At 42.7% G+C, this 13262-nt stretch overlaps 1 protein-coding gene across 6 annotated transcripts in view; it reads right to left on the bottom strand.

The window, feature by feature from the left end:
- GCNT2 (glucosaminyl (N-acetyl) transferase 2 (I blood group)) overlaps nucleotides 1–13262 on the bottom strand; it is a 119884-nt gene that overhangs the window by 82992 nt on the left and 23630 nt on the right. For 2 of the 6 annotated variants that reach the window (XM_054591948.1, XM_054591951.1), the window contains exon 1: nucleotides 9240–10550. The exons of the other annotated variants lie outside the window; for them this stretch is intronic. In XM_054591948.1, coding sequence (XP_054447923.1) covers nucleotides 9240–10158 — 919 coding nt within the window. In that variant the 5' untranslated portion in view covers nucleotides 10159–10550. Of the gene's footprint in view, nucleotides 1–9239; nucleotides 10551–13262 lie in introns of those variants that run through there. 6 annotated transcript variants of the gene reach the window in all.

The raw sequence follows: 13262 nt of genomic DNA, 5'->3' as shown, positions 1-13262 counted from the left end.
AAAGAACTTATATGCATGACCCATGGACATGACAAAGGAGCAGAATAGCCTGAGAGAGTGGGCAGTGTTAGCTAGAGGGAGGCAAAGGGGGAAACGCTGGGACAACTGTAATAGCATAATCAATAAAAAATTTTTTTTAAATTATCTCCATCTGACTCAATTCAATAGTCAATAAATGTTTATTTTTATCTCACTGGTTGCTCACTAGTGGGGCTGCTAAAAAGAAAAGACCCCAAACAGATTATAGTCCAGTCAAGGTAATATATTTACACTCATAATTATAACACCAAGACTATAAAATGACATAGAAGAGTTACAACAAAGGTTTACAAGGGTGTACAATTGAGAAAAAAAATCAGGGAGAGCTTCCTAAATGATAAGCCACTGAATGCAGACCTATTAAGGTCATTATTGAAATGGGAGGGATAGAGGAGATTGGCTCCAGTAAAGAGAATGACATGCAGAAAAGTACCAAAAGCATGCCAGTTTTTTGGGAGTGTCCCTTTCAGGGAAAACAGCAGTAGGAATTGATTGTGGGGTGAAATCGGTGATATTGAGGTAAAATCAATAGGGATATACTGATATCCAACAAGCCGTGTTGAGATGTTTATCTGAATAATTTGAGAAGCGGTTGAAACTCACTGAAGCTTTTGGGACTGAGAAGTTATTCTTAGAGCTACACCTTAAAAGAAAAACATGTCAAGAGTGTGAGAATGGTCTGAAAAGGGAGACCTGGGTCAGAGAGAACACTTGAAGGGTCGAACAACATACTTGAGAAGCACCATGGGCAAGAGTTAGAGTGGTAGTGATGGGAACAGGGAGGGTGATACTCACTAGAAACCTATCACAGACAGAATGCGTAGAATGTGCTGATTAGATATGGGAGCCTGTACCAGGAGGGCTGGCTGACTTGCAGAATGGTGGTGCCAGTCACGGGGATTCTGCAGACATGTGGTAGTGAGGGCTAAGGAGGAGGAGCGGGGAGCATGTCAGCAGGTTCCAAAGGGAGCCACAGGGAGAGAAAGCCAAGTACGGGGAGAAATGGGGAGAGGGACTGGGAGCATGAGAACAAAATTAACCATTTAAATACAAGTTTCTCAAAGAGGGATTATAAAAGCTATGCCCTTTAGCACATTTGGCAACATAATAACCTTCTAAAAATGCTAGAAGTCTAGCCAGAAGTTCCATGAGAGAATTAAAATTCTGACAAATTGTTCAAAGGCTTCAGTCTTCAATGATTATCTCTTCATAGCACTTGGCCCCATCTGCCTTCCTAGTAAAAACAACTTTTAGAAAACAGTGATTCCTTACATTGCTTTGTAGATCAGGGACAGAATACAGGAACGGAAGAAAAACTATCTGAATTTGTGCACTGACTTTGCTAATTACTAACTATTCTAGAGATTCAACAGATATTTAGAGATTATGTTGCAAAGTCAATGTGTAAAGGAAAACAATATACAGTCAAAATTCCTCTGGAGGAATCCCTTGGGAATGTGTCACATTAAAATGACACAGAGTCCCCAGTTTCCAAGATGGCCAATTTCCTCTTTAATCTTGGTCCAGAGTGGTTTCTTATAATGAGCACCAGATGAAGCAGTTGGCTCAAGCTGAGAAGCTATGAGATGCATACTGAATCTTTATATTAGTGAGCCATGGGAGCCAAGACTCAGCATGAGAATGAGCAGAACCTATTTCACACTCACTCTAAACCCCAGACTCACTGGATGGAACAGAGGGCAGGGTGGGATGGCCGAAACCATTTAAACTTGCATACAGTGTGTGCGCGCGCAAATGTGTGTGTGTGCGTGCGTGCGTGTGAGAGAATATAGTTGAATTTGTGCAAGGTGAATACAACATGAGACTCCATTGTACTGAGCATTGCTCATGTGCCAGGAATTGTGCGGGTGCTGCCCTTGAAGCCCAATCTGGAAGGCTGCCAGGAACACAATCAGCATTGTAAGACCAAGAATAGTACAGTGTGACAGAGGAGGAGTGAGTTCCCAGGAGCAAGAATTAGGAAAGGCCTTTTAGGGAAGGTGACTCAAAGCTCAATGGTAAAAGAAAAGCACATCACTCAGATGAGGGAGGAGAGCAGCAGAGAATTCCAGAGCTTCCTGGCAGAAGGTCTAGCATGGGACAAGGCAGAAGATGGAAGTGGCACATTTGGGACCCACAAGTCATCTAGTAGGGCTGGAGTGCAGTATGAGATGGGGCACATAGTGAGAGAAGACACTGGAAGGCCAAGGGCCAGGTTGCAATGAGCACCTTATACCCAGTGAAGGGACTAGGATGTCACGCTGGAGGTGACAGGGATCAACAGAAAGTTTCTAAGAAAGAGAGAAATGTGACAACATGGTCAAGGTGCATTTTTTATGAAGTCATCCTGTGGAGAAAGGGTTTAAGCAGGCTGAGGGTGGAGTCAGGGAAAGTACTTAGAAATAAATTAGACCACTGTAGGAGAGAAATGGATGGCAGCACCAGAAATGAAGAGGAGGCTGATAGCAGATCCAGTTTATTGACTGTTGACTCTGTACCAGGCACCATGGCAAACACTTGCACACACTGTCTTGCTGTTTCTGCCATTAACCCTATGAACAGGGTACTGCCAGACCACATCATCTCTGTGCTCTTGCCCACCTCATGCCTCCAGCCTTCACCCTCGCTCACTCAGCCTCAGCCACAGCCACAAGGGCTGCTTTTCCACTGCCGAACATATGGAGCTCTTGCTCACCTCAGGACTTTTGCCAGCCCGCAACCTTCTGCCTGGAATCTCTTTCCCAAGTGCATGGCTAGCTCATCCCCATATAGAAGTGCAGTTCATATGCTACTTTCACCCAGAAGCCTTCCCTGGCCTGCCCCATTTAAAGTAAGTGCCTTCCTGTATCAGCCTCCATCTTCTTTATAGTACTTACCATAATTTCTAATTATCTTCCCTGTCTACTTTTTTTTTTGTTATCTGCTTCCCACTTCTAAATATACACTCCATGAGAGGAGGGCCTTATTTGTCTTATTCACGACAATATCCCAGTACCCAGTGCAGCCTAGTGCTCTATAACAACAACAATAATTATAAAAGCAAACACTTAAAACATGTGCCAGGCACTGGCCTAACTCATTTAAGCCTCACATATTTGATACAAATATTAATTTCTCTATTATATACATGGGAAACTGAGGCCTCCAAGTTTAGATTACTTATCCAAGGTCACACAGCTTGTCAATGGCCGAGCAGGATTTGAATTCAGGCAGACTGGCTCCGGGGTCCATGCTTTCAACATCTCTGCTACACTACTGCTCAAAGACTGAACTTCCCAAATGTCAGGTCACATGGTGGTGCTGGAGGAGCTAGGGTTCCAACCTGGTTTTCTCTGACTCTGGCACCCAAGCTCCAGGGAAAGGCGAATTGACAGGGATCAGGGTGATGAGAACTAGACAGAGAAAAGGCAGCTTGCCGGTCTGAGCTAACAGAGGATGGTGCTAAATTCAAGGGCACACAAGGGTGAGTGCAGGAGCTGAGTTCGGAGCACACTGAATTTGAGGTATGCTTCCTGCTTTTGCAGCAGGGCATATTACTCAAGCCCCCTGATTGTACCTTCACATTTGTAAAATATGGCTTTAAGTACTGTCCAGACAAAATTATTGGGAAGATTAAACTGAGGTCATTCAGAGCCATAGGCAGATGTTCAGTAAACTTTAGTACTCTCGTTTTTCCATACCTTCTGCTCATGAAAAACCTAAAGTTCTGGGAAAACAGGCCAAATACCAAGATGACATGAGGAACAAAAGGGCATTCTTGAGTGGGTCGGATTATATAATCATTCCATAAACTTAATAAGACTTACAATTAGCTAAGTTTCATCTTCTGAACACCTGTACTGCAATAATTAAATGAAGAATTTGTAAAACTAGGTTCAATTTAATGTAAATGTATAACATTAGTGTTACTCCTCCTTCCCCTAGATGTTTCCTTGTCTTCTCATTTCTTGCTAGGTTTATGTAATATCTGTCTTTGAACAAGTCACATGTTTTAATCTTAAATTTTCTCATCTGCAAAACAGGAACAATAGTTCTCTTACAGAGTTCTTATAAAAATTAAAGGAGCTAATGTACAAGATATCCTTTTGCATACTATTCAAATATAATAAAAGAATATTATTAAAAATGTGGTTTATGAGGGAAAAGTATGCTCAATGAATTCATGCCACTTCCACAAAAACAATGTAATTAGTATCCTCCAAGTTAAATAGCTCAAATGCTTACAGATTTTATTAAATCAGCAATTTTCAACCAATATGCCACAATACTTTTTAAAACATGCAATACCTGATTATTTGGTCAGGGTCACTGACCTCTTTTCCCTTAGACTGTCAAATAAAGAAAGTGATAATAGCCAACACAATAGCCATCAGAGTGAATGAATCAAAATGACATCTATTTTTTGTCAGATCAGGAAAAAAAATAATAATATATTTTTTGGTGTGTCGCAGAATTTCAGTAATTACTCTGTGTGTGTCATGAGATGAAAAAGGTTGATCACTGCATTAAATCTTGCCCTTCTGATATGTGCAGGTGGTCAAAACAACCCTGCCCATAGGACAAGGAACCATCCTGCAGTGGCCTGCGCTTCCATCTGCTGAGCATTATGGTAAGTGACTGTCCTCCACTGGAGCCTGCCCCTAACCTCTAGCTCTGGCATGAGAGAGCAGTCCAAGAAAGGCTGGCCAGCATTCCTCATCTCTCTGATTTATTCAGGGATAGGGATTTGGACCAAGCAGAACCAATCTGAGGATTCCCCTGAGCTGTTGCTGGAACTATCAAGCAAAAGACTTTCTTTCCCCCTAGAAGTGCCAGCTGTCAGAACCAAAGACCTAGAGCTACTTCTGGCCATCTCTGACACCATGTGGGGAGGACCTGCCACAGTGAGACCTACAGGGACAGGAGCAGAGAAAGAGGGTGACTAACTTGTCCCGGTTTGCCTGGGACATTCCTGGTTTTAGCACTGAAAGATCTATTGCCAGGACCCACTCTTAGACCTGAGCAAACAGAGAGATGATCCAGCAAGAAAGAGGTCTGAATATATTGTTTGAACTTTCGATCCAGCTTTATTTGGAGCCCCTATCCTTGAACATCTTAATTCTGTGACTCATTAAACTCCGGTGCTTGTTTAAGCAACGTTGAGTTGCATTTCTGTCATTTGCAACTCAGAAAGTCATACCACATTCCTAAAGAATGTGCACATATAAATAAAACTCAAAGTTTAAAAAGCAAAGTAAATCAAAGTAGGAAACACTATTTTTAGAATTGAAAAATGAGGAAATGTGATCATGTGGCTACTTCTAAGGTTGAGATAATTTATTTGACAAAGGAGCTCTGAAAAAAACGTACACAAAGTGGAAACAGGAAGAGAAGCAAGTGAAAACATTCTTATGGAAGAAAAACACCATGGCATGAGAAAGGTCAGAGTAATGCATGAGCAAAAATTCACAAGAACAAACTTATGCAGTGAGAGGAAAAAAGTAGCTGAAGCCAAATCCTGTAGCAGTTCTGTCTTTTTAGTAAAAATGAACCAGTCCTAAAGTGGACAGGAGATCAATTTAGCCATAGGAATGGGCCAAAAAGTTGGACTACTACCAGCTTCTGCAGATGCTGAACAGTTTGACAAGACTTGAGTCAAAAATCTAAATGTGTCCTGGCTGGTGTGGCTCAGTGAACTGAGTGCCGGCCTACGCACAAAAGAGTCGTCGGTTCAATTCCCAGTCAGGGTGTATGCCTGGGTTTCAGGCCAGGTCCCCAGTAGGGGGCATGCAAGAGGCAACCACACATTGATGTTTTCCCCTCTCTTCTTTTCTCTCTCTAAAAAAAATAAGTAAATAAAATCTTTAAAAAAAAAAATCTAAATGGCCTCTGACACCCTTCCCTGGGGCAGGTAGGCAAAAGAACATGCTAGAGGAATAATCAGAAAAGGTAGAGAAAAGGGGTTTATCTTAAGGTGACATAGTAGCAATGATTACAAAGATCTGAGTAGTTAGAAAGTATAAGCGTGCACCAAAATTTGGGGTGAGGTACTGCTAGCAGAGCCGGAGGTTTTATAGTGTGAGTCAAAGAAAAGTGTGCTCCTAGGCATTCCTTTTGAGAACACGACCAGAGGGAGAGGTCTAGGCCATCTGTCTGACCATGAGCCATGGAGAAGGGAATGACAGCCCCTCTGTCTGGCCTCCCCTAAGGAAGGATGTGAGACTTTGGCTCTCAAGGGACTCTCTCTGGCCCCACCGTTTCTATGTCTAACGGACTATGGAAAAAGCCTATGGGTTAAAAACCAAGAGGGAAGTCATTTTCTCAATAGGAAGACAACATAAAAAAGAGCAGCATGAAGATATGTAATTTAGTGCTACCTTTATAATCACCTTTTTACTGAGTCCCGCCAATTTTAAACTCATTTCACTTTGTTTCCTGATATCTCGTTGTAGAGTAGTAATCATCTTCTTAGGAATACTACCCTTGCGGGTGTTTGGGGGAATCTGACGTGCCTGTACAGGGTCTTTCTAACATCAACACTTTAATTTAGGATATTTAGGAGAAAGAGAGAAGGAAACGTTGGGGAAGGGAGGAACAGCACTGTCTGACTAGCACATTTGCAAAAAGGATGCTTATGCTGCATGTACTGAAGAACATGACATTGAAAATAGGAGAGCTGATATGGCTAAAGCTTGTCTAATAATAAGGAAGTAGATTCACACAGCAAATTTTAAATCACCAGGAATGTGCAAGCATAAAAAAGGACAGGAGTTACCGGAGCATGTGACCGAATTTTACACTGCCTTTCAAGAACGGAGAGCAGCACAGGGGCTAGTGTCCGATAATTTTTTTTCCTTAGTCACTTGTAATTTGGGAAGGCTCCACCTACAAGCAGGATATTCTTTTGCTGTGTCCCTGAACCAGGATGCCATCCAGACTCTAAGAAAGGAAGGAGGCAAAGCCCTAGGAAATGTCACATTATCCTGAAAAGCTTGCCTTGCAGGATCAGACCTGACAGCCCACTGACCGGGCTGTGCTCACCTGCCTCCTGGAAGAGATGCTCTTTTGGCAGAGTTCTCACCCCCCAATTTCCTGCAAGGGAAATGGAATGTATTTGCTAGAACTAATGGGCAACTTGGAGTCCAGACTCCTCACCTTCTTAAAAATTCCCGAGAGTCGTGCGCTGAGCAGTGTGTCTTCTGCCAAAAAAAAAAAAAAAAAAGGCCAGCAGCATGTGTAGGAACAAAAAGGGTCTGCTTACCTGTGCCCTAATTTTGTAGCTGGGAGATTTGAAGTTCCAAGAGGTTATGTGCTTTATATGGAGTCATCATGGCAGAAACCAGCATGCTACACCAAAGATTTATAGCAAAAACAGTTTTCTCTCCTGCACCTTTCTAGCTATCATTCTTAGTCTCCCACCTTGTCTATTTGATAAGGGCTGGGACAGGAAAAAGCTGGGGGTTTCTTTTTTTCCTTGATTTTCCTACACTGATTTGACATTGATAAGACTGACCACCCTCCTGTCAGATTAACCACAGATGCTTAATACTAATCAAAGCCCATGTTTTTCTTTTCTTAAAAGGCAACAATTCATGCTTTTGCTAAGTTACGGAATGCCTTCATCTCAGTATGTTATCTAAGGAACCACATAGTTAGAGCCAAACCTTTGTAAATCTTAAGGGAAAAGTGAAAATGGAAAGGAAATATTTAACCATGAAAATCAGCTTCAAAGTACCTAATAGCCTCAAATCATGCGTCAGTAAAGGAAACAAAACAGACAAAAGGTGAAGGGACGGTGCCTGCAGGGAGAGGGAGGTCAGGAAAAAGGGAATGCACAGGACAAGAGCAAGCCCTGTTCCCAGGCCAGTCACCCTGGGTTTCAGAGCCCAAACACAGTATTTTCCAGAGAATGCTGGTGTGTTTATCACCCAGCAGGCCCTGCCCTGCAGCCTGAGAGCACCTACCAGTGTTTCCAACTTGGCAGCTCCCCAGCAACAAGAACAATGATTGCTTTTCTCTTGCTACAATAATGCTGTCGAGTTCATCAGAGATCCATTTTGTATTTTTCATTGAGTCCAAAGCATGTTGTTTCCTTCAGAAGAAATCCTACCGTGTTTTATACAGTTTTTAAAATAGTTGATCTGCTCCATTAGTAAAGGTAAAAAGAGTTTGATGAAAAGAGCTTCTCCTAGAATATCATTAGTTATCTGAAGAAAAAAATCCCACACATATATATACATATGCGTGTGTGTGTATGTATGTATATATAGGACATGCATGGGCCCACATATTTCTCAGTTTACTGAGTCTTAGTGGGACAGCTGTAGTGTCGTGGTAAAGCCTTGTACATTGCCATTCATTCATTCATTCATTTAATACATATTTATTGAGCATTTACTACATGTGCTAAGCATTGAGGATAGAGCAGTTAACAAGATAGAAAAATGGCCTGACTTCATGGAGCTAATGCAGAAGAGGCCAAGAACAAACCTATGCAAACAAGTTAATATGATAATTCCAGATGGTGATAAACTCTTTGAGGGAAAAACAGGGTGAATTGATCAGCTCAGAAGATATCTGGCTGATAAGACAGAGCCTGTGTCACTAGAGGGGTAGGCAGGGGAATGGCCCAGGCAAAGGCCCTGAGGTAAGAACAAGTTTGACAAATTTGGGAGAAAGAAAGAACTCCAGTGAGGATTGAGAACAATAATATCTATTGTGGTAAAGAATCAGTAAGATGATAAATGCAAAAGAACATGATGAACTACAAAGCAAACCACTGAAAAGTATTATTTGGCCGCACTAGAATATTGTATTATCACATTACAAACGTCCTGCCTTGACCAGTGTGGCTCAGTTCATTGGGCATCATTCCACAAAGCGAAAGGTCCTCAGTTCGATTCCAGGTCAGGGCACATGCCTGGGTTGCAGGTTTGGTCCCAGGTCGGGGCATGTGTGTCTCAGGGCATGAGAGGCAGCTGATCGATATTTCTCTCTCACACCACTGTTTCCCTTTCTCCCTCCCTCCCCTTTTCTCTAAAAATAAATAAATAAAATATTTTAAAACAAACAAAAAATATCATCCTGCATTTAGAAAGGATTAGGATGAGGACTGTATGTTTTAGTTTTCATCTTCTACTCAAGTAAAAAGAAGCAGGATCTTGAAAACCCCTTTCAAGTGTGGCACATTGCTATCATGTGAAATAGGGACTCCCACATACCTGGAATCCTATTGAGCGTCACCCAGAAATGTTCATCAGGACTGAAAGTGTCTTTGGACCACTGGAGCAAATCAACAGCCCGCGGGTCATGGAGAACAAAGTCGGAAAATTCTCTTGAGAGAGCAACATAGGCAGAGCCAAAGTAAATGGTGAGATTACGGGGAGGAGGCGGTTTCAGAGCTGCGGTTCTCACCACGTAGGAGAGCTCTTTGCCCAGGTGCTCCCGGTGAACATATTTAGTCCGGCCGATTGCATGAGCTGGAGGCAGCACCCCGGGGGTAATGTTTTTCCCTTTAAATCCTTTCAGATACTGAACTATTTCCTTGTTGGTTTTCAGGGGGAAATCTTGCCCACACGTGTTGATGGCGTACTTCCATGGGATCTCCGAGGCCACAAGATCTTTGATGCAGTTCAGGTCAGCCTGGAGCCTGGAAATCCCACCATACACAACTGGCTCCATCTTGGAAGCCAGAAAGGCATTTGGGAAGCAGCTCAGTAATTGCTCCACTGCATCTTTAAATTCAACTGTCGCCTTTTCATCCACATGAACACAGTAGACATTCTGAGGCATGTAAATAGCTCTGAAGAGCCTGGCAAAGGTATTGAAATTATGATGGATGACCATTATAAATGCCAAAGGAAATTCAGCCTCTTCTTTGGATAAAGGGGCAGTGATATAGTGGCTCTGGGTCAGATATTCTTTGCAAGAAGACTTCTCATATATCATTAGTTTGTTTCTCCACAGGAAAGGGGTTTTGCCTTTGAAAAAGGATGTGCAAACTTGAGTCAGCAGCAGAGTGTCCGAATTATTCAGCCTCTGGAAGCTCTGCTCTCCCCCAAAACTGAACACATAGAGCACGATAAAAATTATTACACAAGAGACAGAAAGTATAAAGAGGTAACGCATCAAAGAAGACATGCCTCAAAGACGAGAGAGATTTCAAAGATGGTGAAAATCTGTAAGTCCTTTCCCAAACTTACTTTTTTCTCTGAGTTCTTATTTTGGTACATACTCCAGCAATTTCTACCCTGAAGGAGACGCTGTGAATTTATTCAGTTTCATGCCGGGAGTCCAGCTGCTGGCTCAGTCCCCATGCTGATATTAGCAACTGATCCCTCCTCATTCTCTCTGCCTCTCAAACCGCCTTTGTCTAAATCCCAATAGCAGGTTGCTAAGCCCAGCCTTGTTCCCTCCCTCTGCCTCCGGGCTTGCATCTGCGAGCTGTTTCACTAAAACTCTGGTAACTGCATTCTCCTGCGATTCAGTTCCTCAGATCTCTTTTATTTCCCATCACTACTGCCACCACTCCCACCCCCACCCCTTGTTATTGCCATTCAGGGAATCAGCACAGTGAAAGCCAAAGTCGAAATGATGTGTTCTGGCAGGCACGCATTTCCTGCTAGTCATCCAACGGGCTGCACTCAACTCCTGTCATTCAGCGGCAGTGATCCACACTCCCAGGACAATCCATGGGATAGAACGTAGTCCCCACTCTCAAAAATGCTGCTTTACTGAAAAAAATGACTGAGGTGCCAAGTAAAATAAACCTCATCAGTCCTGGCTTTTTTTGTAAAGCTTTCCTGCCCCGCCCTACTGTATTCTAAAACAAGAGATTGCAGGAGGTCCAGTCCTAGGGGATCAAAATGGCAGGAATCCTGGTCTGTGACTTTGAGATTAGGTGATAGCCCCTCTCCTCCCACTTCCAGCATCCACTGTGGGGACTGTCATAGAAGGATGGGGTCAAAGGAACAAGTTTCAAGCTATATCCCCTGGATTAGATGAAGTCTTAAAGCTTCACTGCAAAGAACTTGAATCCGGGCCAAGTCTTATTCAGATTATGGGACCTAGGGAATATTCAGATTTTAACCACCCAAAGTACAACATCCAAAATTAGGGAAGTGCTTTATACCTACCCAGTTAAGTTTATTGACCACCTCGGAAATGAATGTTGTTTTCCCTATTTATAAATGTGCTTTGGCTAAGGAGTACCAAGCTCGTCTACTCAAAAGTTTCTCTTCATCAACCTTTCACTTTTCCATCAGATATTTTTAAATTTAGATTAGTATATTTTATTTAAAATTACTCTGAAATACCAGTTCAAAGGCTGAATGCCTTCCTATTTCTCCTGTTGTTAGGCTGTCCCCCAGTACATGGGCCTACGCCGCCACCTATGCTGGAACAAAGAAGGTATACTTCACTGGCTAAATGCCTAACCACCAGATTCTCCATATCAGAAGCAACTGAGGCGCAGCTGCCGGCATCCTGCTGGAAACCGGTTGAATTCTCACTGCCCCCGCCCCTCTCCCTCGAGCTTTCTACAGTCAGTCCTCCCTGGTCAGATACCCGGGACACCTGGAGCTGATGAGCAGGGTGACTCACCCTCCCCCCGGGGTCTGCTATACACCTGAAAAGCCCTTCTACCCTTTCCCTTGGGGCTGCTGTCCATTTGGACCCAGCCTGCCTGATCTCAGAGTCCGCCCTCGCATAAAAGCCCTTAATTGGACTTTTCTGGCTCAGGGTCCTTTCTTAGCCACCTCGGCTACCTAATACTCACCATTTCTCTGAACTTGATAACTTCTTCCACCCTACAGTCTTCACAGTGGAGACTGAGCCCCACCCCACTCCATTAAAAAATAAAGTCCTTTAAAGCACTTTCTCTCCTTCCTTTTGAGAAGTCTCTACCTTGCTATTAAAGGAATAGACCCAGACAGATATGCTGATTCCTTGCTTTCAGCATGGGTAGGAAGAGCAACGCTGTTCCCCAGGATGCACAGCACTCCACTCCCCCTGAATGGCACACGGCTTCTTGAGCACACTGTCGTTTTTCATTCTTCTCACTTTCATTGTTCCCATTGTTCATTCTTCCCGCTTGGACATTATTTTCCTCTCTGCCTGACTAACTTCTCTTCATGATTTAAGACCCATCAGAAATAAATTCTACATAGAATTGCCCTTTGGATTTGTAGGTAAAGTGGAAAAACTTAACAAGCCATCATGTGGGTGAAGCAGCTCAATCTCATTCTTAGTGTTTCTCTGGAGTAAAGCAAAGAAAATAACCAAAAGTTCATAATAACAGAAAACTTGATCCCAGCCTTCTCTTTTTCTAAATAATACCTTTAAATATTATGTTTTTGGTATTCCATTTCAAAACAACAGAGTAATTTCAGTATCTAGTTTGGCAAAGCCTGTTGACTTAGAATGGATGTTAAAAGTTTGCCCAAGGATTGGCCAAGTGATCAGTATACAGATATTGTTTACATTATTATTTCCAACTGTCCAATAACACAGGGGTTCAATATACAAGGCTTAGGGGACATGTATTAATAGTGTTTCCATATTAAGAAATATAGACACTAGCCAAATTAAGAACTTTCATGATACATCTGTACTCAATCCATTGTTTCAAGCTGCATTGCTTGTGTGCTGAAAATATAGCTGGTTCTTCTCTCTCCCCTTTTGGCCATCCTTGGGCAAACTTTCCCACCCTCAAGTTTTATCTTTAAGAAATCCTTACAAGAGGACTTTAAAAAAGAAAAAACCCTCTTGTTGCAATAGTGTAAGGCTGTACCTGTTACCTACCGTTCCTTCCCCATAGGCATCCAGCCTGCATACACAGAACAGCCACCGTGCATTTTTGTTTTTGTTTTTGTTTTTTGCTGCTGAGACTGAACAGCTCAGCCTTCTCAACCTGCCTTTGACTGCAGGCAAGGACAAGGTTGACTCTCGTAGCCCTAGCAACCACACCTATTGCTCTCTTTGTAAGCAATCCTTCCCAAACAAGGCAATTATCCTGGCTAGACATATTTATCCTCCCCTAGGGCTACCTTAAAAGCTTGCTCTTCATCCCATTTAGAAGTCTTTATTTTTTGTACATTTTAAAGAAATTTTTCCAGTTGTGATACTGTCTAGAACACAGCTCCAAAATGAATAGAGTATCTTTGAAATGATGGGAGACTCGGGGTTTCAGTGAAATAAGGAAATAATAAAAGGGGAGAAAGAAAGTCCTACAACACTTTTGCCCC

This window comes from Pteronotus mesoamericanus, unplaced genomic scaffold (genome assembly GCF_021234165.1).
Source record: "Pteronotus mesoamericanus isolate MK-2021 breed Mesoamerican mustached bat unplaced genomic scaffold, CSHL_Meso_final scaffold_31, whole genome shotgun sequence".
In the NCBI taxonomy this organism is placed as follows: domain Eukaryota; kingdom Metazoa; phylum Chordata; class Mammalia; order Chiroptera; family Mormoopidae; genus Pteronotus; species Pteronotus mesoamericanus.
The sequence above is the reverse complement of the archived record's forward strand: the minus strand, read 5'-3'. Positions and strand labels throughout refer to the sequence as shown.